Raw genomic sequence first — 26741 nt, forward strand, 5'->3', positions numbered from 1 at the left:
TGCTGTCGTTCAATGACGGTGACCGCACCGAACACGAGGACATTGTCGTGCAGCAGGGATGGAATGGTGCAGCCCATGGATTGGAGTCGTCACCCGTTGAAATCGAAGTGTAGTTACTTGCGTTGTATAATGTCTCGCACTGTTCACTCATGGTCGCACGGTTGAGCTGGGTTCGCAAACTGTTCAGTTCAGCACAAAGCCTCACGTTGTCGGCGAATAGCATATCCAGGTGCGCCTGCCTGTCGTAGGTAGCCTGGTCGTTCGTGGACAAGTCCGTCGGCTTTGGGGCTTGGGGAGTGGCGTTGTCTCGGATAAATCGTGCAATGAGCCTGTCCTTTCGTCCTGAATGTTGTAGACCTCGTATCTTCAGCTGGTCGACGAGTTGCCTTTTCATAGCGTTGGCCATCATGCTGCTATCGAGAGTCGTGAGCAGGCTTTCGACGATGGTCGCTTCTGAGTCCCGTTACGATGTATGACGTGGTGTCGCTCCTTCTCGTGGTGTAGTTTCTTCTTCTGCATGCAGCTCGGTCGATTCACATCCTGTCGCCGACTGCCAGTTCATGATTTTCCTGTACCTCCTACTCTGACGGTGCTGGTTTGGTGCAGCCGCAAGCATTTTTTAACAAATGACATAGCATAAGACGTAGGTGCCGTACCCGCCTCTACAAAGGCGGTGTGTTCTGTCAAAATGTTTGCACCTCATTAAATTAAGTGAGCAGAAATAAGGATACCACCTTGTCATTCACTTCTGATGTGGCACTGCTGAACTCGTAATGCACAAGTTCTGAACTTATTCTCATGCACAGCTGTGAACCAGCTCTCATATGTGCAGGTGAACCAAACTGATCCTTCTAAAATGGAAGCTTGAATATATGAAAAATATGTGAACACGAGGTGTCAGAGCCTCGGAGGAGACAAGACAAGCAGTCTTGTCTCCTCCAAGGCTACAATGTCATCTGTTTTAACCCCTAGAAGCCAGAATCAATCTAAATTTGCCCACTACTGTACAGCTCACGATCACTTCTTAGTTGGCATGTGAATCGTCAGAAATTAATAATTGCATTACAAAATGAACACCCCCGCAGTGAAGGGCATTAACAGTATTACCGACATTTAGTTGTGCCTTGTGACAGTTTACGAATTACATCCAGAACTGTTTTGTCTCAATTAACTGTGTTTAGCTCATACAAGTTTACAAAAAGATGCGCGAAAGCTCATAAGGCTACACTCAATTGCATTAGCTTTGCACATATGCTCAATGGGCTCCGAAAATAATAAATCATAAAGGTGATGAGCACTTGCAGCACAGCTTCCTCAAACACGTAAATGCTGTCGTGATGAGTAAGACTGTGTTCATTGAATGTGGTACTCTTTTTTTTTTTTTTTCATATAGCAGAGAAACGTCTTTGAGCACATCTGCTTCTGTTTAAGTTAAGTTGTCATAGCTATAGTGTCTAGCACTATGAAGCGAAATTCTCTGCACTACCGTCAGGGAAAAAATCTAGGAAGTCGCGCAAGTACTTGAAACATCAATGATCTTGACTTATCCACAGTCACCCCCCCACTGCAAAGATAGCATGTATTTCAAGTCCAAAACTTTAAAAGTAGCAGAGAGAAAACAACACCAGCTTTCAAGCACAAGTACATATACTGAAAAAGTAAACACAATAACAAGTGTGTAATAAATGTGACCTTTACTGATCCAGTATTTGGAGAGATTCACATCATGTGCCACCAATTGATTTCAGGAGTGCTTGCTTGCAAGAGAGTGCTCAAGTTCTATCTATATGTATATGCAAAGAAGAGATTGTGCTCAGAGCTAAGCAATTATTTAGAGTACTGTAAGAGCACCAACACGCTCGTAGACTTCATGCGTGCCCAAGGAATGCCGCCAGAGTATTCCCAACAGCTTGAAACTATGCGAACCGTGCTTGTGAAGCTGAAGCTTCAGCAGAAACAACTCAGGATATCGCACTACTTGATCACGCCGAAACCATAAATGCTCACCGGTGTATAAAATAAAGTGTTTTTTTTAAGCCTTTATCTACATTATTTGTCACTGGTGGAAAAAGCGAATTCGAGCCTGGAGCTACAAAAGATACGTCCGGTGACCATTTTTTACGACAGTCCAGATATGACGATTATTGGTTATAACAGTCATATTTTCAGGTATCCTTGATATCGTTATAAGTGGACTGCACCGTACTTTTTCCTTCTATCTGTGTACGGCACGTCCTCGTCTTATCTGTGTGCCACAGCTGAAGTTCACGAACGATGGATGCGAGTGTAGAGACATCGCAGCTGATAAGCACGCAGAGAGTGAAGGTCATGAAGCTGCCCACGCCAACCAATCGAGGGTCGCTTCCTGCAAATACGAAAAAGCCCAAACACGTGCACGAGATTTTCGAGCGCAGACAACAGGAATGGCTGTCGCAAAGGGTCATTTGTCATCGCTATCGCGTTGCAGGTTTCTGGAAAACCAGAAAAATTGGCTTGTCCTTCAAAAAAGATCCTGACCATTTCCGCAACACGGTAACACCTATTGCTTCGCTTGTTATTCCTGCATAGAGGAACTTCTCATGTAGAAGCAAGGCTGGGGCCGTATTTCGTCATTGGTCTTGTTATCGACGTTTTGTTTTGATGCTTTGGCGGCAGCTTGCTACAATGTTGGTTGCTTGCTACAATGTTAGCGTCGTCGTCACGGTTGTCGTGCGAGGTTGCTGCAAAGTTGGCAAAGTGCTTCGTAGTGCACGCTTTTGGGCATCCCTCGAGATTACAGCAGATAGTACTGTTGTGGTTAAACTATTGCGAGAAAAAATAGCCGCAAAACGCTTTCATGGCATGCGTGGGCAGCCCGGGGACAGCTTGCAGAAGGAAGCGCCATCAACCACAGAAGATGGGTAAAGTGCAAGGAAGGAACTGTTTGCAATCAGTGTGCGCGTATGTCGATTGCGAAAGGCTAAGCGACTTAACCTTTTTTTTTTTTGCATTACCGCATTTTTGGCTCCTCCCGAAAAAGTTTCCATAAAATTTACCCCGCGTATAAACGTACCCCCCACCTTTGCTCCGATTTTTCGAGAAAAAGAATGTGTTGATTAAGCGAGTGAATATGGTATTCATATTTGGTTCGTATTTGAAAATTTTGATATATACGCCTACTATATTCATTAATTAGAGCAGCTTGCAGCAAAAAAAAAAAAGTATCACAAAAGATTACCCCCCAACTTTGCTCAGATTTTTCGAGAAAAAGAGCGTGTTGATTACGCGAGTGAATATGGTATTCATATTTGATTCGTATTTGAAAATTTTGATATATGCGCCTACTATATTGATTATTTGAAGCAGCTTGCAGCAAAAAAAAAATTTATCACAAAAGATCAAGTTTGGAACAGTATAAAAAAGCTTACATTTAGAAAAAGAAAAATATGTACCTTTCAACATCACCTAGATTGTGCTGAGTGAAAGTTAGCACTGCTATTAAAAAAAAAAAGGTAGTATTTTGAACCAGCCCACTGTATAAGATAAGTCCACATCAGCATTTGCCGCATCTTTCAAATTCTTAGACACACCCTGCAAATTCAAATGCGAATCTGCCAATCTGGCAACCCTGAAATTAGAGAGATCCATAAAATTGAGGAGTATGAATGGTAAAAAAAAAGAAAAAAAAACTAATGCAAAGTTTTTTTTTTTAGGGCTGCAGAAATATCATACTTAACCCAAATAGTGCGCGAATATACACGGATGACATCTTCGTCTCGGTCAGTGTTACAACTAGTGTTCCTTTCAAACAAATTGTGCAATTATAATATCTGTGTTGATGAGGGAATTTCTGATCATAGATTGGTCTCTGTTACTATTCCACTGAGTGTTTCACGAGCTAGAACTTAGAAGACCGTGCAAGTAAAAGATTACGCAAACGCGGATGACACTTCAATTCTTGACATGCTGGGGTATTCATTTGGTCATTTTGAGCACGCATCCGAGCGTCAAACAGTTCAAGAATTGTGGCAACGTTTTAAAGATATCATTAAATATTGCATCGACGAATTCGTTCCTAGTAGAGTAAAACAGACTAAATAGCGCAATCCGTGGATAACACGAGATATTATTCAGAAAAAGCGAAAGTTAAAAAGGCTGCGGAGGAAAAGAAACCATGGCTCCGAGGATATAGCACGTGTACGAAAAGAATTGAAGAAATACTTGTTGGAATCTAAGCGTGCTTTTTTTTGTCAAAAGTTGAGTTCTTTTATTAAACATTCACCTCGCAAGTTCTGGCTTTATATGTCTGATCGGCGCGATAAAATTGACCAGCTGAAATGTGGAAATGAAATCGTGACGAAGAATGTTGATATTGCAGATAGTCTTAACATTTTCTTTCAGTCAGTTTACAAGGTGCAGATGTGACATTGAAACAGAGGATGTAATATGCCACTTATCTGAGCCGATGGTGAGATTACTAACAGTCGAGAAGGAGTATTGTATAGTCTATTGTCTCTTGATTCCAAAAAAGCATGCGGGCCTGATGAAATACCCACCCCTTTTTTGCAGCGTTATGCGGAGTGGATATCTTACTACTTAGAAGTTATTTTCCAAAAGTCTATTAGTACTAGTTCAGTGCCATCAGACTGGCGCACAGCTGTAGTTGTCCCTGTGTTTAAGGTGGTGATCGGTTGTCCGCCAATAATTACCGTCCCGTATCACTCACATCTATCTGCTGCAAAATATTGGAACATGTCATTGTCAAGCATATCATCACATTCTTAGAAAATAAAAATTACTTTTATCTTTATCAGCATGGCTTTAGGAGTAACGTCTCGTCTACAACACAGCTTATCGAAACTATTCATGACTTTGCGACAGCTTTAGATATGAATGAACAAATTGAAATAGATTTCGCTAAGGCCTTCGATAATGTACCTCACGACAGATTACTGTATAAGCTTCACTGCGTTACACTAAGTCAACTTTTACATAATTGGGTTAAAGCCATCCTAAATGACAGAAAGCAATTCGTGAAAATTGATAACTCTATGTCTAGCTCACTAGAAGTGTTCCACAAGGCTCGGTTTTTGGGCCCTTATTGTTTCTGATATATGTCAATAATATCGCAGATATAGCGAAACCCCAAGTTATGCTCAAACTTCTTGCTGATGAATGTTTAATTTACGCGCGAGTTACTGGTAGGAAGGACCAATTGAACATTGCCGAATGTCTAAAGGAATTACACTCATGGTGTGAAGCTTCGGGAATGGAAATTAATTATTCAAAATCTACCATCACCCACGTTTCTAGGAAAAAAAACGATAATTCCATTTGAATACTGTATCGGGAATCACACCTTGTTGACAGTTAATGCGTTTAAGTACCTAAGTCTCACAATAACGCATAAGCTAAAGTGGCACACACATACTGATTATGCTTGCTCTAGGGCCTCACAAAAATTGTACATATTAAGAAAAAAATTTCAGGGTGCTAGTACGGACGTAAAACTTCTTGCTTTTAAAACTTTCATACGGCCGATACTGAAATATGCCAGTATTGTCTAGAGTCCCCACCAAAAAGTGCTTGTAAATAAACTTCGCATACAACGGCTTGCAGCTCGCTTTATATGCTCGAGATATAAGCAGAACGACCCAGTCACAGAAATGCTACAACTATGTGATCTCGAGACGCTTGACAAGGGCAGACGCAAAAATAGATTAAAGTTTCTTTTTCAATTATTAGAAGGTGAGTTTAAAACTAACAGAAATTACTACATAGAACAACCTGGGAAACGAAGCGAGAGGGCAACCATGAGTACTGCAACCTTATTTTGCACGAACGAAGGCGTTCCGTCATACTTTCTTCCCCGATGTCATCGAAGATTGGAATGGGTTACCAAGTAACATTGTCGATGCGGGTGATGTTAATGAATTTGTGCATTTACTTGATTTATATTTACGTGATTTATTGTAGATATTATTGCGATTGTTATTCGTTGCATTGCGAATCAGGGTATGTGTTTTTCGTTTTTCGTTTGGAATGCAGAGCTTTCACGGATTTGTATATATTGCCACGTTCCATTTCCCAAGTTTTCGTTATCGTCCCAAAACACCACACGATTCTCAGCGCAAACCGCGCCTGCAGTTTTCGAGAAGGTTCCGGACTGTAGTAGATCATTTCGATAAGATCACGCCCACTGTGCGAACGGTACAGATTGTTCTGGAACCCACGCCACCGCCAGCGATAACGCTAGAACATTCGACGGCAAGGGTATAAATGCCGACGCGCTTCGCCGCTTGTCAGTTGTTGATCGAAGGCCGACGCTCCGTTCGCCGCTATCAGTCCAAGACTGCTGCTGTAATCGGACCTTCCGTTTACTGGGCACAGGTTCGCCCAAATAAACAGTTAAATCCCAACACAAAGTCTCCTGTCTTCGGCCACGTCACGACCCCGTGACATCTGGTGGAAGTGCTGCTTCGTTCATGTACCGGACGCCCCCGTCAAGCCGTGAACCCAGCCCACGTCGCGGAGAAGACACCGACGCCAACCAAGAGCAGCGAACAAGCCGCCGACAGCAAGGTCTCCCACCGGAGTACGGGCTTCTACAAGACAAGGCGCGGAAAGCCAAGGCCATGACCTCTACTGCAGCGACTAAAACAACCGGAGCGTCCCAGCCCGCGATCGTCATTCATCAACCCAGGGAACCACCAACCTTTCATGGGTCATCGTTTGAAGACCCGGAAACCTGGCTAGAAACATACGACCGTGTGGCCGCCCTCAACCACTGGGACAACGAAGAAAAGCTCCGTCGTGTGTACTTCTACCTGGAAGACACCGCAAGGACCTGGCTAGAGAATCGGGAGTCCACGCTCCGAACGTGGGATGTCTTCTGCGGCGCATTTCTGAAAACGTTCGCAAGCGTCGCTCGCAAAGAGAGGGCCGCTGCTCTACTAGAGACCCGGGTTCCGCTACCAAATGAAAAGGTTGGAATTTTTACAGAGGAGATGACCCGCCTATTTCGTCACGCTGACCCAGACATGCCTGAGGAGAAGAAAGTTCGTTTCCTCATGCGAGGGGTCAAACAGGAGCTCTTCGCGGAACTAATGAGGAATCCACCGAACACCGTCCAAGAATTTGTATCCGAGGCGACCACCATCGAAAAAACCCTGGACATGCGCACCAGACAATATAATCGTCGCCCGACTCCAGAATGCGCTGCTGCTCAAGCCAGTGACTCCGACAACCTGCGTGAAACGATCCGAGCGATCGTGCGGGAAGAGCTGCGCAAACTGTTGCCTTCGGCGCAACCTCAAGTGGATTTGATCGCCGACATTGTGCGAGAAGAAGTTCGGCAATCGCTTCGAATTCCCCAAACACCGCTGCCCGAGCCACAAACTATGAGCTACGCCGCTGCAGTGCGCCACAACGCTCCTCCCCGTCCACGCCGAAACGCCGCCCCGTCGCACTTCCATCGCCAGACACCACAGCCGCCACCACCCCCACCGACGACCTACCGTTCGCCAGCGGGCCAGCGCAGTGCGCTGAGGAAAACCGACGTTTGGCGCACCCCTGACCACCGCCCACTGTGCTACCACTGCGGCGAGGCCGGGCACACTTACCGCCGTTGCCAGTACCGACAGATGGGACTGCGTGGCTTCGCCATCGATGCACCACGTCCGCAGCCAGGGGAACGGCCACGTGACATCGCCGACTACCTGACAGGAACTCAATGGACACCACGAAGTCCTTCCCGTTCGTCGTCGCCCAGCCGCCGCATGTCACCGCACCCCCGGCAGTACTCCGGCTTAACGCGGGGCCGGTCTCCTAGCCCGTATCCGGGAAACTAAGGGCAGCAACCGGTGGAGGTGCAGTTGCTGTGCGACGAACTACCGAAGATCCTCTGACGACGACGCCGCCGCGACGGAGCTTTCCGAACACAACCCCAACCAGGCAAAGCCCTGACGGCGAAAGCTCACTTACCGAAGGTGGCCTGACGACGCAACATGGAAGCAGCGGAACAAGCCGACGCAGCCGTGACCCAACGCCACGCCCCAATTGTAATGCGAGACGGCGAACTAGCGACCTCGACGTTCTTATCGACGGCCACAGTGTGACCGCTCTCGTCGATACTGGAGCTGACTATTCTGTCATTAGTGGGTCGTTCGCCGCGAAGTTAAAGAAAGTTAGGACAGCTTGAAAAGGCCCTGAAATCCGCACAGCTGGAGGTCGTCTCGTAACGCCTGCAGGAATCTGCACAGCGAGAGTCACCATTAACGGCCGTATTTATCCTACAGACTTCGTAGTCCTACAGCGTTGATCGAGAGATGTCATCGTTGGCATGGACTTCTTATGCCTCCATGGTGCTGTCATCAACATAAAAACAAAGTCGATAACGTTATCCACAGAAGAAGCACTACCGCCGTGCACGCCATCAGGACACCATGCCTTGAATGTGCTGGAAGAACAAGTCACCATTCCGCCTCGCTCAAGCGTCATTATTTCAGTCGGCGCTCTTAAATCACCTGACTTGGAAGGCGTCGTTGAAGGCAGTCAGCATCTGTTGGTCACCCGAAATATTTGCATCGCAAGAGGAATTGCAGAGCTGCGGGGAGGAAAAGCAACGGTTATGCTCACGAATTTCAGCAATGAGTACAAACATGTGAACAAAGGAACAACGGTCGCATACATCGAAGAAATTGTCGAAGCCACCAGTGTTTTCACCCTCGCCGATTCTGCGGAACCTGCTCGGAGGAACCAAGCCCCTCCCATAGCTTTCGACGTCAATCCCAGACTTCCGAACGATAAGCAAGAACAGCTCAAGGCCCTGCTCCTGCAATACGAAGATTGCTTTCCGTCGTCATCAAAAATTCGGCAGACCCCAATCACGAAACATCGCATCATAACCGAAGAAAATGCCAGACCACTCCGTCAGAGTCCGTACAGGGTTTCGACGCGAGAACGTGAGGCCATGAAGAGACAAGTTGATGAAATGCTGCGGGATGACATTATCCAGCCGTCCAAGAGCCCATGGGCATCCCCCGTGGTGTTAGTAAAGAAAAAGGACGGGACCCTACGTTTCTGCGTCGATTATCGCCACCTGAACAAAATCACAAGAAAGGACGTGTATCCTCTCCCTCGAATAGACGACGCACTTGATCGGCTCCATAACACCAAGTACTTTTCGTCAATGGACCTCAAGACTGGCTATTGGCAAATCGAAGTCGACGAAAGAGACCGAGAGAAGACGGCGTTTATAACACCGGACGGCCTCTTCGAGTTTAAGGTGATGCCCTTAGGCCTTTGCTCAGCGCCTGCAACTTTTCAACACGTTATGGATACAGTACTGGCAGGATTGAAGTGGCAGACTTGCTTTGTGTACTTGGACGACGTCATCGTGTTTTCCTCGAGTTTCGACGAGCATGTTCGGCGCCTTGAAGCTGTACTTCAAGCCATCAAGACGTCCGGACTCACACTGAAGCCAGAAAAGTGCAGATTTGCGTATGAGGAGCTCTTGTTTCTGGGGCACGTTATCAGCAAGTCTGGAGTTCGTCCCGATCCACGGAAAACAGCCGCCATAGCCAACTGCCCGCCGCCCACTGACAAGAAGGCCGTGCGCCAATTTCTGGGCCCGTGCGCCTATTATAGGCGGTTCATGAAAAACTTCGCCCGCATCGCCGATCCTCTCACTAACCTTACCAAGGCCGACGTGGAATTCAAGTGGGAAACGCCACAGGAACATGCTTTCCAGGAGCTTGAACATCGCCTCCAGACGCCTCCGTTACTTGCCCATTTCGACGAATTCGCCGAGACAGAAATACATACTGACGCAAGCAGCGTAGGTCTTGGCGCCGTTCTTGTGCAGAGGGCTGACGGACTTGAAAGGGTTATTAGTTATGCCAGCCGATCGCTATCCAAAGCAGAAGCAAATTATTCCACAACAAAAAAGAGTGCCTCGCCATCATCTGGACTACGTTGAAATTTCGCCCCTACCTCTACGGCAGGCCCTTCAAAGTTGTGAGCGACCACAACGCCTTGTGTTGGCTAGCCACCTTGAAGGACCCTTCAAGTCGCCTCGCACGATGGAGCCTGAGACTTCAAGAATATGACATTACTGTCATTTACAAGTCCGGCAAAAAACACTCTGACGCCGACTGTCTCTCTCGTGTGCCTGTCGACCAACCGCTACCAGACGACCCAGATGACGACTACTTCTTGGGAACGATAACTACAGACGACTTCGCTGAACGACAGCGGGCCGACCCGGAACTTAAGGCCCAAATAGAATACCTCGAAGGCAGGACCGCCGAAGTCCCGAAGGTATTCAAGCGCGCACTTGCGTCGTTCTTCCTACGAAACGGTCTTCTACAAAAGAAAAACTTTTCACCGCTTCGAGCTAAGTACCTCCTTGTGGTGCCTTAATCTCTGCGACCAGAACTCCTGCAGGCCCTGCACGACGATCCGACGGCAGGGCACCTCGGTGTTTCTCGCACGCTCGCGAGGATACAAGAAAGGTACTACTGGCCACGTCTTACCACCGACGTCACTCGTTATGTGAGGACATGCCGGGACTGTCAGCGATGCAAGACACAGCTGACAAGGCCAGTGGGACTTCTGCAGCCAATTGATCCACCTTGCCGACCTTTCCAGCAGATTGGTATGGACCTACTAGGGCTGTTCCCGACGTCGGCTTTCGGAAACAAGTGGATCGTGGTAGCTACCGACTACCTCACCCGCTACGCCGAGACAAAAGCCCTGCCAAAAGGCAGTGCATCTGAGGTAGCTAAGTTCTTCGTCGAAAATATCGTCCTACGTCACGGCGCCCCGGAGGTCCTTATCACCGACAGAGGAACGGCATTCACTGCCGACTTAACTCAAGCGATCTTGGCATACAGCCAAGCAAACCACCGCCGGACGACAGCGTACCGCCCACAGACCAACGGCCTCACCGAGCGGCTTAACAAGACAATCGCCGACATGCTGTCAATGTACGTCGATGTCGAACACAAGACGTGGGACGCCATTCTTCCGTATGTGACCTTCGCATACAACACGGCGGTGCAGGAGACGACGCAGATATCTCCATACAAATTGGTCTACGGAAGGAGCCCAGCAACAACGCTCGATGCCATGTTACCCAACGTCACCGACGAAGAAAGCCTCGATGTGAGCGAGTACCTTCAACGTGCCGAAGAAGCCCGACAACTTGCGCGTCTGCGTATCAAGAATCAACAGACGACAGACAGCCACCGTTACAACCTTCGACGACGTTTCGTGGAATACCAGCCCGGTGAACGTGTTTGGGTGTGGACGCCGATACGCCGACGTGGACTAAGTGAAAAGCTTCTGCGACGCTACTTCGGACCGTACAGGGTGGTTCGACGTCTCGGCCCACTTGATTACGAGGTTGTCCCCGACGGCATCACGAACTCTCAACGACGCCGATCGCGACCTGAAGTCGTTCATGTCGCGCGCCTCAAGCCGTTTCATGCGCGTTAACAAACTGAAACAGTGTTTTTTTGTATTATTGTTTCATCGTAATTTATTCATTGTACTTTCTTGCATTATTATTGTACCTTCATCTTTAGTTAAAGCATCGGGACGATGCCTTTTTTTCAGAGGGGGCAATGCCACGTTCCATTTCCCACGTTTTCGTTATCGTCCCAAAACACCACACGATTCTCAGCGCAAACCGCGCCTGCAGTTTTCGAGAAGGTTCCGGACTGTAGTAGACCATTTCGATAAGATCACGCCCACTGTGCGAACGGTACAGATTGTTCTGGAACCTACGCCACCGCCAGTGATAACGCTAGAACATTCGACGGCAAGAGTATAAATGCCGACGCGCTTCGCCGCTTGTCAGTTGTTGAACGAAGGCCGACGCTCCGTTCGCCGCTATCAGTCCGAGACTGCTATCTGTGCAAGACTGCTGCTGTAATCGGACTTTCCGTTTACTGGGCACCGGTTCGCCCAAATAAACAGTTAAATCCCAACACGAAGTCTCCTGTCTTCGGCCACGTCACGACCCCGTGACAATATGTAAACCTGGTTTATCATTGAGAGATGTATAGTTATATCCCCAATTTGTTGGTACAGTGTGTCGTACCTTTCCTGTAATGACCCTCAATAGAGGGTTGACAGTATTTCTAAATAATAATAAAATAAATACACTGATGCAAATGACTGCCGGTAAGCGACAATATTCTATTTAGGCATCAGCTATTATACTAGCACTCACAATTATGTGCCGTATACATACATGTATGAGAAATCAAAAGAAATTTGCTGCGTCCCATGACTATAGTGCTAACAGCCCTTTTGAAATATGAACACGCTTTTCCACAGGGCACCACTGTATTGCAGCAAAGGTGGCTTAAGCAGCCTTGTGCCCCAGTTAAAACAAGGCCGAACTGCTACACTTCCTCCCTCAGCCTCCCTGCCTTTTTTTCTTCTTTTCATTCATGATGGGGTTCTGTTTCCGGCACTTCTCAGTTCACTTGCAAGGTGCATTCAACGAGGCAATGGCGCACAGCTGATGGCCTGGCAATGGTGTCGGCTATCTATTGCCGGCATGATACAACCTTAAGACAGAAAAATGTTTCATGTGCCGCTTTTATGGCAACCAACGTGGTCGCTGACAATGCCAGCATGTCATGTTTGTTCACACGCAGAAAATGCAGAGTATGCTTCCAGCTCTAGTTGCTTACATGCCATAGCCACGTTCACTGACTAGAGATAAGGAAATTCATGTTTCATGCAAAGCGTTGTCAACAATTTTTTGGCTTTAAGTCGTATCGTCCCGCCGATCAGTATCTGCTAAGGTAAGCGGCCAGACGGCTGAACGGCATTGTTACTTTATTAGGTCAATAACGAGTGTCTTTACCAAAGGAGTATATATTAGGTCGATAATGTCTAACGAGTGTCTTTACCAAAGGGGTATATATCACACGGTGCCCCGGTTAGGGTCTGTGCGCTTGGATTGATTGATGACGCAAACTGCGGGTGGCAAACGTTGCCTCTATTTTTCGCTCAAGCAGCGGAACTGAGAAAATATTGAGGCAGGAGGAACATTTCGGTGCAGTTTCAGGAAATTTCATGGCTTTGGCATAGCTCGGTGCAAAAATTCAAATTGTATCAAATTGATGCAATTGGTGCAGCTGTTGCACCCCTGCGATTACTTTCCTCACATTTCCCCCCAATTTTTATATGTGCTTTAGCCAGCGTTACACTAAGCTACAACAACCTACAGTGACAGCATACGACAGCCTGGGCTCCTGAAGTGTTTCCACTTTAAATAAACAAAGCACGTCACAAGAAAATGTGACCGGCACCACTGAATGGGTGGCGAGAGGCATACCTGGACGTTGTGGAAGTCTACCCGGTTTAGGTCGGACAGCATCTGGTTGATCTGGGAAGAGTTCTGAAGCACGGCCCGTGCTGCCTGCGCCAGGTGGTTGAGCGACGTGTATCGCCGCAGGGTCTGTGCAAAAGCACTCACTGCGCCAATCTGTCAAGGGCAGAGGCCACCGTCACATGAGGTCCCACATTAGGGGGAAGGTGTCCAAAGTACATTGCACTCATTCGGCAATCTACGGGAACAAGACTCGACTGCTTTCCCTTCGTGTTGCCCCAACACAAAGATCCCCTTGCGACCACTCTCCCAACAACACACATATTTAAGACTTCTTTTGAACCCAGGACCTTCACACTGCCTATTGAACTACGAAGAACTGTGCAAAATAAACCAAGACAAGGCAAGGAAGACATACACAAAACAGCAACTGGAAGGTCCTTGAAGAAAACACAAATATAAAGAACATGATAAGAAAACAATTGGAGGTTGGCAGCGAGATAATCTGTATCTAGTTTATGCATTGTAACCAATGGCCTGGCAATGCACATATTGCCATAATTGTGAATAATAAATGTCTCAACAACTTCTCACGCTGTCCTATCTTTATGCCGGGGCAGTGCCTTCGTTTGATGCAGCAGTGGGAGACATTTGGAATCTTTACAATGCAAGCACAAATTCGACTAAGGCATGTCAGATAGGTCGCGCAAAAATATGAAGGCAAAAGGCAAGAACATGTGCACAAGATGAGCGCTACTTTTCAAATACTAACGCTTCATACGATTTCAGGCAAGCACACTTCAGAGTTACCGTTAGCAGAACCCTCTACAGCATGTTTAATCCCATCCATTGTAAATAACTATACAACTTGTACAGATTTCCGTTCCCTTATTAAACATTTACACTTTTTGAATGAAACAGAAACGATGCCGCCCCCATGTCTTCACTCAGTGTGGCCCCAGGAAGTATGCTTCCCTTGTTCATCAGGTGTCTCATAGGGACGAAGGGCATGAAACAAGGCACCACTCCACCATTTAGCAGAGGCAGTAGTGGTCCTTTTGGCCACTTTTATTGGATCTGTTGACATGGGCAGGGAGGTCGTTCCCATTTCCGGAAGGTCTCAGCAGGGGTGCATATGACTTTATAACAATTGTTGCAGTTTAGCATCCCAAAATGGGACATACAGTTAAACATTGATATATTGAACTCAGAGCGGATCGCGAATTAGTTCGATATAAAAAAATTGAGGCTCCGAGAGCTTTCCTGCAGTCGACCATCACTTACAATAGGCGCATTCAAGAATGACAACTAATTTCACACACACGCCGAAACAAATTGATTTATTTGCATGAAAAAGATTGCTTATCTTGGCCTGCTTTGTTTTTGAAATGTTGAAGGCGCTAATTTCGATTTTATCAAGGCTGCCCATGTGTAACAGCCCGGTTCCCTCCATGTGGCTAATACAACGGTCAATGATGCCGAACGCTGCCGCCACTTCAGCGGCGCAGTACGCGCGTGTAGCCAGCGCTTCGTCCGGACGATCCTCCTCGTCACATGAGCTGTCAGCCAGGGTTTCTACGACCGCAGCTACTATGTCCTCGTCAGCGAGGCTCCCAACGGCCTGGACATTGCAGTCCGCTTCCATGAAGTTGTCTGCAGACACTTTGTGTAAAACTGCTGCCGAGAAGTGAGACGACAACTCGTGAAATGCGCAATTTATGCGCTTATCGTCGTCTTTCCTTGTTTTTGTAAGTTCTGGCGTCTTGAAGCCTGGTTTGCAGAAGCAGTTGACCACTGTTTTCGTCTTCACATCTCGCCAGGCATTGAAGATCTCCGTGCGAGAAAACTTCATGAAGATTTCCGGCCACTCCTTCGTCATTCACTGCTGCATGTCTTGACTGCTGACAGCTTCGCTTTTGCCAGAATTGATTTTGCCAACGATATTGTAGAGCTGCTTAAATCGTTGAAGCCTCTAGGTGTTGTGCGCGAAGTTCTTTCACCGAGTGCAGTGGCAAACCATTTGGCCTTGGCGATCAGCATCGGGCCATCTACCGGAATATTCCTTGTGCGCACTTCTAAAGACCAGGCAGTGCCTTTTCTACATTCCCGTGGGCAGAAGCGCGCACATGAAAGGCTTCCGACATTCACTGAAAGGCTTCCGACATTCACTGCTCTGCCCCCTTTGCCTTGATATCTGCTTTGTTCTTCAACAAGGTACTCAGTGTGCTCCATGGTATCCCTAAGTCGTCCGCAACGGTCGAACATTTCTCGCCAGCCTCAACACGCTGAATAGCCTTCAACTTCATCGCAATGTCGAGGGTCTTGCGCTTCTTGACACTGGTCATAGCTACACGAGAAGTCGACAATTCAAGGAGCCCATAGTGGCTTTGCACACCACGCACGCAAAAGAGGAATGCTGCGCATGCGGTGGTACGTAGGCGGCGTGACAAGGGAAGCAACAAAGTGCTCGCGAGGCGATGGTCACCTGGGACAACAACAGCAAAAATCGCGAGCTGTGGTTGGCTGATCAAAACTTTCAAAACAACAACAAAAAATAAAAGGCGACTGAATGAGGACGTCAGCGCCTTCGCTCCTGCTCTCAGAGCCGACGGGCATGCCGAGAAAGCATGAGAAAGAGAAAAAGAAAGAAAAAAAAAAACTGTCCCGCAAGTTAGAGAGAGCATTTCAGGTTTTGGCGGAGGCATGGTGCCGGGTGGAGGTCGCCGGGCGCTGCAAGTGCCAAAACACGCCTTTCAGCTTGCGCGTGGAGCCGCACTGCCACGGAGATCATGGGGCGCGGCGAGTGCTGAAGCGCACCTTCCAGCTAGCGCAACGTTCGGTATATTTGAAGGTGGGTAAAAATACAGTTCGATATAAACATACTTTTACAAAGGAATTTCAAAGGGATAACTTAGGAGTTCGATATACCCCGAAATATGATATATGTGTGTTCGATATAACCTTGTCGACAGTATATGACTTTATCTACAACCGCCACATCTGGATCTGGATCCAAACCTACAACCGTCACATTCAAAGTTGGCGGGTAAGGATTTCGTGGACAAAAAGGAAGATTTTCAGCCATTTCAATTTTTTTCACTTTCGCTGAAAATCATTGATTGATTGATTGATATGTGCGGTTTAACGTCCCAAAACCACTATATGATTATGAGAGACGCCGTAGTGGAGGGCTCCGGAAATTTAGACCACCTGGGGTTCTTTAACGTGCACCCAAATCTGAGCACACGGGCCTACAACATTTCCGCCTCCATCGGAAATGCAGCCGCCGCAGCCGGGATTCGAACCCGCACTTTCGCTGAAAATCAATGCAGTACCGTTGAGAAATCATAAATGATGTCCCCCATGTTTTCTTAGGTTTGACTGCCTGTTGGTTTTATTGGTTGTGTGATGAGTAAAGGAGACACACGAGGCACGCGCCGAACTTGAAAGGGCGATGGTGCACGAGGAGAAAAGAGTCGTCTGAAGGCACGTGCACCAGCCACGTCGACGCAAGAGATTGGTCGGAAACAGGCTCGTGGCATGTGACCCGAGCCGTGAAGGAAAATCCCAGAGGATGAGCTGGGACTGTGCATTGGGGCTCCGAGCTGCGAAGACGTGGCTGTGAAACCAGCGTCGATGCAGCGACGGGAGCAGCATAGCCACCCGGTTCTGAGAGATGTCATCGTGAGAGGCCCGGGAAGCGGCCGCAGACCTCGTAGGTCCCGAGCGAGGCTGCCCAGACTTGCCACACCCTTGCCCAGCAGTTCCTGGTGGACTTGCAGCTACCCCACTTCACGCCGGGACGGTAGCCCGCAAGAGTCAGCAAAGTAGACACGTCAGCGACGGAGTCCATGATGAGTTAAGCCTAGCGAGACTGAAGATTAAAATGAGGACCGGGACACCGGCTATGAGGACGAGTGGTTCGTTTGGCGGGTCCAACCGACGGTGACCGTAAAAAGTGCAGCAGTCTGTCAATGACGGAAGACTCGACTCAATGTATACTACGGGACCTCCTTCTGTATATTCTTCCATTGTACATGTTATTATTAAATAATAAAACTTGACTTGATTTGGCACAAAGGGCAACGAGTTGCAATGCGACAAAGTGTAAGCACATTCTCTTGTTGAAGCCATATTGGCTCAGGGCTAGCGGCTAGGGCTAGTAACGGATTCGGACTGAGCTACAGTCAGGCTGGGCTTGCCCATATACGCAGATAGTTATTGAGTGATTTTACATGAATTCTGTGTATTAGTTTTGTCCGTTGAGAGTAAAAATTGTGTTTGTCTTGGCACACCCAATTCCAAGTTTTCTCAAATCCACCCTTCGCAAACACTCCCGACATAAATTCATGACAGGAGTGGTATATTCAATTCTTTTAATCGGCACTGGGTGTTCCATTGGACAAATGGGCAGAGTACCTGAACATGAGGTTGAAAGAACACGAGCAGTCATCACACACTTGTTTGGCTGTGCAGGTTAACAGATGCACTGAAGTTCAGTGTGCACCGAAATTCAATGAGGCAGTTATCTTGAAGAGACACAAGATCTAGTTCGTGATTGAGTTCAATACAGGGCAAACTACATAGGAAAACAATCTGGTTCGCGCATTAGTGAACCATTGTTAATGTTGCACCGATTGTGAGTATGAATTTTAAAAGACCACTATAGGTACTCCGATCTACAGTGGAACCCCAATCATGCAACCTTCATGGGACCGCACAAGGCTGTCATATAATCCAGGTGTTGTATAATTGGAAAATGAGGCAGCGACACTCAGCCTTGCGACTGCTTGAATAAGGCTATGGCATGACCTAGTGCCTCTGCTAGGAAGGTTGATTAAATTATTCTTGCCAGCAGCAGCTAATGGCAGTGTTACTTATTTGAAGGAGGTGCAAGCAAATCTTTATTCTCAACTTATAAAAAAAAAATTGAATCCAGCGCACATCTTTCTACTGATAAATAGTTTGAAAATTGCCTTGTCGTGAAAATGAAACCGAAACTGCGTTGCCAATAGCCTTCTGGCCTTGGGCACCCCGGCAGGCGTGTTTACTTAAGTGCTGGCTTCGGTAGCGTACGCTAAGCCCAGAGCGGTGCCTAGTGCTTGAAGTGGTCGTACCACAACGAGCCGCACTTGCAGTAGGCCTACGCGTACGAGGTTTGCCCTAACACTCGCGACCAAGCCCATTGGCCATCGTGAGAGTGCGCAGCATAGCCGCGAGGGACCTTTTCCCGACCGGCATGTCAAAGCTCGCCATTGCCAGCTGCGACGTGCTCGCGGTTTTCCCCTTATTGTGAACGTCCGCGTGCGGGTGCCTTTGCTACCCGCGTCCCGGGAGCGGACGTTGTACTGTTGTTCGGGGTGCCGCCAGGGGCAATAAAGTGTTGTGTACTTTTGCATTAGAACACTGTCTATTTGCCGCGCCGCGCTAAACGCCTTATTAGTTGACCGCGTGCGGAGCGGTGCGCTACATGCGAGTAAACGGAGTAGCGGCCCTGTGGCTCGCTAAGCGTGAACCCGCGGTGATCGTCCGCTGCAGTTAGTAGTGGGGTCACCATAAGATGAACCACGAGTTTGCGTAAAATGCCTTCGTGCACCACTGGGCTGAGCACATTGTAATTTATTGCCTCGTGAAGTGCAACTAGTGATGCCCTGCTGTTATAATGAGCGTTGATTTCAAGTAAAAGTAATTTTGCACGGTGAAAATGCATGCGCAAGCCTGTGACTACGAGTGCTACAAAGGCAGATCTGGGAAGCTGTTCTCCCAGTTCGCCAGAAAGCGTTCAGTTAAGCGGAAAAAAAAAAAAGGTGAGTCGCGATGTCATGGCGCAATTCACCACGTCGGCGCACCGAACCCGCTAGCACATTCCCAGCGTAAAAAGAAACTAAGTAGATGAAATGTAAAGTACCAGGACTCTTAATCATACTGAAAAAGTCAAAACGTGAGTATGAATGTGTTGAGATGCTTGAAGAGCAATGCAGGGAGAGCTACAGACCTTTCAGGAGCGTCAGGCAGGCGGCCGCGTCAAACCTGATTCGAGGGCTAACGTGATTAGAGTCTATGCACAGCCTGAGAGAGGTGAGTCTAAAAGTGGATCTCTGGGGACAGCATTCATTGTGGCGAAATGCGCTTTGTCATTCTAATTTCTGTCGAGAGTTCTGAAAGCTTCATGGCGTTAAAATGACGTTGCGAAAGAAAGACCGGCAACAGGCGGTGCGCTTCAGCCAATCAGGGGAGGCCAAATTGGACACCACAAGAATAGGTAGCGCTCCAGCTGTATGTCGACCAGGAAATGTTACCCGGACTGGAAACGTGAAAATATCAGCATTTCGGCCGGCTGAAGCAATTCTGTGGGGAGAGAACTTGACCAGGTGACGACCCCAGATAGGTATGCACACAATTGAGGCGTGTGTAGGAGCGCATGAACTTCCAGGAGAATAAATTTTTCATTCTAGGAAATCTATCTCACTCTCTATTTTTCTAATCATCAAGCTAAGGTAACGCGAGCTCATATTTTGCACTTGTGAATATTTGGTGAACGTTTGATTTGAGTAAAGATGCAGTGATGATGCGTGCAGAAAATTTTCCCTTTTTCGGAGAATTTTCGTTTTTCATTTTGAGCTAAAGTGATAAAGGGAATCTTCGTGATGTTGCACAGAATTTCAGAAATGGTTAAATTCTTGTATGATGACCAATAATTAGTGGTCACAGTGGGCCTTCATCTGCTGTAATCGGTTCTGACGCATGTACCACGCAAGAATAGCCCTTGAAATTGGTCCTGATATTTACGCGGAGCGATTTATAGTTCACTAATGATGTTAAACTTGACGCTCACAATGTGCAGTGTACTAAGTATATGAAATAATAAAGTCATGCTTTTGTTGAGCGGCAGCGGAGGGGCCACTAATGATTTCAAAAGTTGCCAGTACATGAGACACGTGTATATATAGCATGTGTGTGTGCGGATGGGGGTGGAAATTAGTACTGTTGTGCAGAAAATTCTGCTGGGAATTTCGCCAACGTTTGCAGGGGAAAATGCCCGAAATAGGGAATTTTCGTGTCTCTGAATGAGAATTCTTTGGCGTAGTACCGAACATCACTGGTAAGATGCAGGGTCAGCGTAAAACAGCATAACCAAGGTTTTTAATACATTATTTCTAACGGAATTTTGCAGAGATCATACCTGTGCGTCATAAAATGCGGGTCATCGCAAAACTGGGGGACATATATCTGAAGTTCCACTGTATGCAGTCTAATCCCAATACAACAAAATTGACAGAACACATAAAAAAATTTGTTGTTGCGGAATTCCGTTGCAACGAAATTTCATCTATAGACCACAAAACTTAGTAAGATCTGATGATGGCTTGTCCTTTGGTCCCAGCAAGTGCATGCATTGAACTTTCTCTAAACGAGATGTACCTGGTCACACCTTGAGTGATTATTTTCTCGCCCATAACGTGATCAAAATACAGTCAAACACTGCTATATCAAACCCACATATATTAAATATCCGGGTATATGGAACTCGCAAGTTATCCCCTTGAAATTCTTTTGTAAAAGTATAGAAATTCGCACGTTTATATCAAACGGTATATTTACCGGCCTTCGGATACATCGAATGCCACGTGAGCTTGAAGATGCGCTTCAGCTCTTGCCCCTTCCCCTTCCTTCCTTCACTCCTGCTTCCCCCCCCCCCCCCCCTTTCGCGATCTTTGCACACGAGTTGGAAGGCGCGTTTTCGGCACTCGCGGCAGCGCCCTGCGACCTTTGCGCGGCACCACGCCTCCGCCAAAACCCGAAACGGCCAAAAAAAAAAAAAAAGTAAGGGTGAGAGGGCTCGGACTGTGCAATTTCAAACTTGCGGAACGGCTTTTTTTTTTTCGTTTCTCTTTCTCATGCTTTCTCTGTGTACGCGTCAGCTCGGAGAGCAGAAATGAAGGAGCCGACGTTCTCCTTCCATCACCTTTTTTAGAATTTTTTGTTGCTGTTTTGCAAGGTTTGATCATCCAACCACAGCTCGTGCCTTTTGCTGTTGCCTTCGCAGGTGGCCATCGCCTAGCGACTTGCGAGCGCTTTGTTGCTCATGTCGTCTACATACCACCGCATGTACAACATTTCTCTTTTGCATGCATAGAATGCAAAGCCGCTATGGACTCTTTGAACTGTGGACGTCTCGTGTAGCTAAGGACAAAGTCAAGAAGCGCAAGACCATTGACTTTGCAACAAAGTTGAAGGCTACTCAGCGTGTCGAGGCGGGCAAGAAACGTTCAACTGTCGCGGATGACTTCGCGATATCACGGAGCACTCTGAGTACCTTGTTTAATAACAAGGCAGATATCTAGGCAAAGGCGGCAGAGCAGCAAATGCCGGGAGCCTGTTATGTGCGCGCTTCGGCCAACGGGAATGTAGAAAAGGCACTGCCTGGTTGTTAAAAGTGCGCGTGAAGAATATTCCGATGGATGGCCCGATGCTGATCGCCAAAGCCAAATAATCTGTCGCTATACTCGGTGAAACAATGTACCAGACAACAGTGGGTAGCTTCACCGATTTAAGCAACACTACAACATTGTTGCAAAATCTTTTCTGGCAAAGCGTAGTTGTCGGCAGCCAGGACATCCAGCAGTAGATGACAAAGGAGTGGCCGGAAATCTCCACGAAGTTTTCTCTCGCAGAGATCTTCAATACCTGGCGAGACATGAAGATGGCCACAGAGGTCAACTGCTTCCGCAAGGCAGGCTTTGAGACGGCGGAACTTGCGGAAACCGGTGAAGACGACGATGACGAGCGCATAGACGACGCATTTCCGCGAGTTGTGATAAGATCCAGACCAGCGTCTTCAACATTTTAAAAATGAAGAAACAGGCCAAGGTTAGTGACTTTTTACATGCAAATAAATTATTCTGTTGCGGCGTGTGTGCGAAATTAGTTGTCATTCTTCAATGCACCTATTGTAGGTGACGATCCACTACAGATAAGGTCTCGGGGCCTCTATTTCTTTATATAAAAATTTTCATATATCGAACTTATTTACGATCCCTTTTCGAGTTCGATATATCCGTGTTTGACTGTATACAGGAAACTTAGAGCTAAAGTCGGAATGCAAAATTTAAAAAAATTTCACAGTGCAAGTTGGCTTCACGGCATGGCTTCAAGTCAATGCAAGGAAGTCAGATTGAGTCATTAGTAAGCTTGTGCGAATACATAGTGAACTTTAGGCTTGAAGCGAATTCGAAGCGAATTCGAAGCAAATAGTGAGTTTGGTCAGATAATTTCAAATCAAATTCGAATAGTAGATATGACATATAAAAAAAAGGCATATTTATTATGACCCAACTAACCAGCACAATATCTTTTAAAAATTTAAATAGGGCCTCAATGCAAAGCCATTTTTTTCCGTTGAAAAGAAGTCAAAACAACTTCGAGTAGTAACAGGATTTGACTTTCGGCAGGGTGCGAGTCATAACTCTTATAATATGTAACATTTTAAAGTTTACTATACTCGGAGCATATAAGCCGTCATAACAATATTTTAACCTTAATAAAATGAATTATTTGAGAGTAGTATTTCTATTTAAAGGGGCCATATGATAATTTTTCAAGGAGCCATGGAATGAATTCATTAAGGAAGCTTATTGCCTGATGAATTCACCGCCCCCAGAAGTTTTAGAATCCTTCCAGTACGCGCGGAGCTGCAAAGATTTGTCGCACGCTGCAAGTGAATTCTCTCTTTTCGTCCCGACAGAAGTGCTGGAAGCTAAGCCGGGAGGGGTCACACGAGGAAAGAAAATACGTCACGCGGCTTTCTGAGCTTGTCGAGCCATTTGCCGAGTGAAGAGAGCAATTTTCCGCAGACTTTGAGAATTCGTTGTAAATTGCACGCTGCATGCTGCACTATAATGTTTAGCTTGCATGTCCTTGGTAGCCTCTACTGCCGGTCGGCAGCGTTTTCTTACAATGTTCAAAGTCTTGCAGGGCCCCTTTAAACTTGAAGGAGTACTTCGCGGCAAAGCGGATTTCTCCTAGATAAGTTCTTTCACAGTTCAGCACCCCTACATCGCAGTGAAACCACCGCAGTCAAACCATATTTACATTATTATGCATTTATTTGTTCGTTGCGAATACTTCAAAATTTTGAATAATTTAAATTCAAATCAAAGCAAATTCGCACACCCTACTATTCATTTGAATATTCACACAAGCCTAGTCAATAGCTCTTTTTTTTCTCCCGCAGTTTGCAGTCGGGGGTGCCGGTTATACAGAAAAAAAAATACTATGTAGTCGACTTTCATTAATTTAAACTCGAAGGAACCTCTGAATTTTTTTGAATGATCAAGAAGTTTGAATTATTAAAAGTTTTCAGATAAACGACTCTGGGTGAGGTGATGCGACACATAATGATTAGGCATTGATTTTATCACTTTTAAAAATATTTTGGGTGTTTTTAATACCACACTCCACGCAATGAACAAAAAGCAAGTCCACAAGTTTATTGGCCACTTACTGCTGATCATACCTTTTGAAGAAATAGTGAATTGCCAACTGCTTCTTTGCTATAGGTATGTGCCTTCAGCACAAAGCTTTCTACACCAGTTAAGAAGCATCACGGTTTACTATGCGTGTGTTTTGTTTAAAACATTTGTTTACTAGCAATGCCTTTTTCTTAAAGGCCTGAGGTGCTTATTTTAAATTTTTAGACTGTTAGAATTATATAAACTCGCACATTTTAAACAGTAGTGAGAAAGCAGGAGATATCTTTTGGTATGAAACTGCAAAAAGTATGAATTAACCAAATGATGGAGTTTGAATTAAGAGGCTTTTAAATACATTGAAAAAATAGAGGGCCAACCAAGAAATTGAATTTTGTTTGAAATAACTGAAAGTTCGAATTATCAGTTTAGATTATCGATTTAGCCGTGCGCTCTGTATTCAGACGACCCTTGGAGGGTGCCAGAGCTTCGCTAGAGACCAACTAAAAAGTGCAACTGAAAGTGCCAAAGCTGCGCAATACCATGGCCATGAGTGAACGACAGGATAGCCAGAACAGTTTGTGTTATTTTACGGCTTTACTGCCTTTGATCTACAGTTGTGTTAGCTGAACACCTTCGAATCTTATTCCCTATGGATGAACATGATGATAGTGACCGCGATTTCCTGCACAGTGGTTGCGGCAAACAGTAGTTCCATTTTCAATCTCTGTGCACTGCACTGGCCGTGCGCGTCACTTGAGATTTGTTCGCAACACTAGGGTAAGAACTATTGGGTTGAGTGAGTGCACGTTGACTGCGTGCGTACTATTCTGGTAACCCATGATCGCATTCGACATGACCACATTTGTGTTCGCAGCGGTTGTGGCAGGATGCAGGATGCAAGCGCTGCTCGCGCGTGCGCCTTCATGATGTCGTGGTGTCATTCATGATCGCAGAGGTAGTGACGACGAGCGGTTGTTCTGCCGCAGTCCGCACATGCATCGAACCCACTAGAAGCATCATGGTGGATGGGATGATCTCAATGGTGATAAATTTGGCAGTATGTGTGTGTGGTGACGGAGAGCGTGCTTCCGATGAACACACGATTCTTGCAATGCGGCCGTGCGCTCTGGATTTCCCGAGCCGTCGAGAAATGACTGAGTTGATAGCGGAATTGTGTCACAATCCTAGGCAAGTTTTTTTTCTTCACAGGGTAGTACTCGCGAAAACTTCATTGAAGCTGAAATACCCAGGAAAAACCTTCATTGCGACAAGTCATTTTTCACTTTCTATGGGTGGCTGACAAGGAATCGAAAGTTATTCATTGTGGTGGAATTTTTATTGTAGCGCGTTTCGTTATGGCGGGATTTGACCGTATGTTCTTTTCTTTGTGTGCATTTAGTTCTGTACTGTGCTCTTCTTTGAGCACATGGGAAACATATGGGGGTTGTCTCTTCAAAAATAAAATGTTTAGTTGAGAGTCTGCACTGAGTTTTATTGTTTGTTCTTTGCTGTGCATTGTTGGTCCATCATGTACAGCCATTCGGCCCAAGTTTCAGCCCAAGGAGTTCTGACGACACGCTGCAGGTGTAGGTACGACTACTCACGATCGTTCCCATACTGTAGTTTTTTTTTCCAACTGGGTTAAGGCAGTTTATCGGGAGATTCATAGCTGTAGTTATGTAATCGGGAAGGCCGGTCAGAAATGAACAGTCTCCCAGAAAAATCAGGAGACTTGGCAGGTATTGATGAGCAAGAAATCATGATAGATGCAGAAAATACAACAGTCGGGGTTTGAGCCGAAATTCAACCCATGCCTTTTTCGTGGCTGTTGGATGTCGCACAAGAGGTCTACAACATAGCCAGCGCTCAAAACTCCCACCAAGAAAGCTCTATACAGGTGTCATAGAGAGGGGTGCCTCGTAACAATTGCAATACTGCACAGCAAGTGTAGAATAGTTCCAGATATCAAACCATGTGATTTGTGCAATAAATGGTTAGTTTAAGGCCTTATAAAAATTGCAAAGGGCTCAGCAGTAACCAGTAATTATTATCAGCAACAGCATCAGCAAAGTGTTCAGCTACGTGCGTATTGGCTAAAAGACAACCACTGGCTCAATCAAAGCACGACTGAAAGTTGGGCGAGTTGGTTTGCATTGATTGCTTGAAAAGGCATCCAGAGATGGTCACAAAAGCAAGAATGATTAAACACAGCACTATGCTATCACAACTGAAATTTTTATTCAAATTTTTATATACAATGCAATCCCAATACTTTCCCACCATTACAATCGATAACACACAGATACTTAAATTTAGTTGTTAGCAGCTTGTAGTTCTACGTTTTTTGCCTTTATTTTGTCACCGTCCTTCTGTGCATTTTCAAGCTCATTTAAAGGTTGTGGACCCCACCACAGGAGGAGTGCTTTTTGTAGATTTTGTCCCTTTTGAAGAAAAACATCGTAGATAACTTTTTAAAAATTTCTTGATCAATTTTAATAAAACGGTGAGTAAGCGTATACGTATTTGAATGCTGATGTCAAATATGCAGTTATTTTTCTTGTATAAAAAGTAGTTCTTGAAATATTAGATATTTCATGTGCATTTTGGGGAACAAGTTTTTTTATGAACTAAGATCATGTTACAATAAAAATGGATGCTCTAACCTATTAGAAAAAAAAGATATGGTATGTTCAACTCACAAATGTTCAACATACCATACCTTTTAGAGCATCCATTTTTATTGGATGCTCTAAAGAACTTGCTCTAACCCATTAGAAAAAAAGTTATAGTATGTTTCACTCACAAATGTCCAACGTACCATAACTTTTAGAGCATCCATTTTTATTGGATGTTTCAAAAATGATGCTCTAACCCATTAGAAAAAAAGTTATGGTATGTTGAACTCACAAATGTTCAACATACTATAACTTTTAAAGCAT

The 26741-nt window shown here is 46.0% G+C and overlaps 1 protein-coding gene across 8 annotated transcripts in view; it reads right to left on the reverse strand.

The window, feature by feature from the left end:
• The window catches only part of LOC119180874 (transcription factor RFX3), a 327700-nt gene that overhangs the window by 63599 nt on the left and 237360 nt on the right, over window positions 1-26741 (reverse strand). For all 8 annotated transcript variants that reach the window (XM_037432010.2, XM_075882891.1, XM_075882892.1 and 5 more), the window contains one exon: window positions 13337-13486. In XM_037432010.2, the coding sequence (XP_037287907.1) occupies window positions 13337-13486 (150 nt within the window). The remainder of the gene's footprint in view (window positions 1-13336; window positions 13487-26741) is intronic.

Source organism: Rhipicephalus microplus, unplaced genomic scaffold (assembly GCF_043290135.1).
Source record: "Rhipicephalus microplus isolate Deutch F79 unplaced genomic scaffold, USDA_Rmic scaffold_14, whole genome shotgun sequence".
Classification (NCBI taxonomy): domain Eukaryota; kingdom Metazoa; phylum Arthropoda; class Arachnida; order Ixodida; family Ixodidae; genus Rhipicephalus; species Rhipicephalus microplus.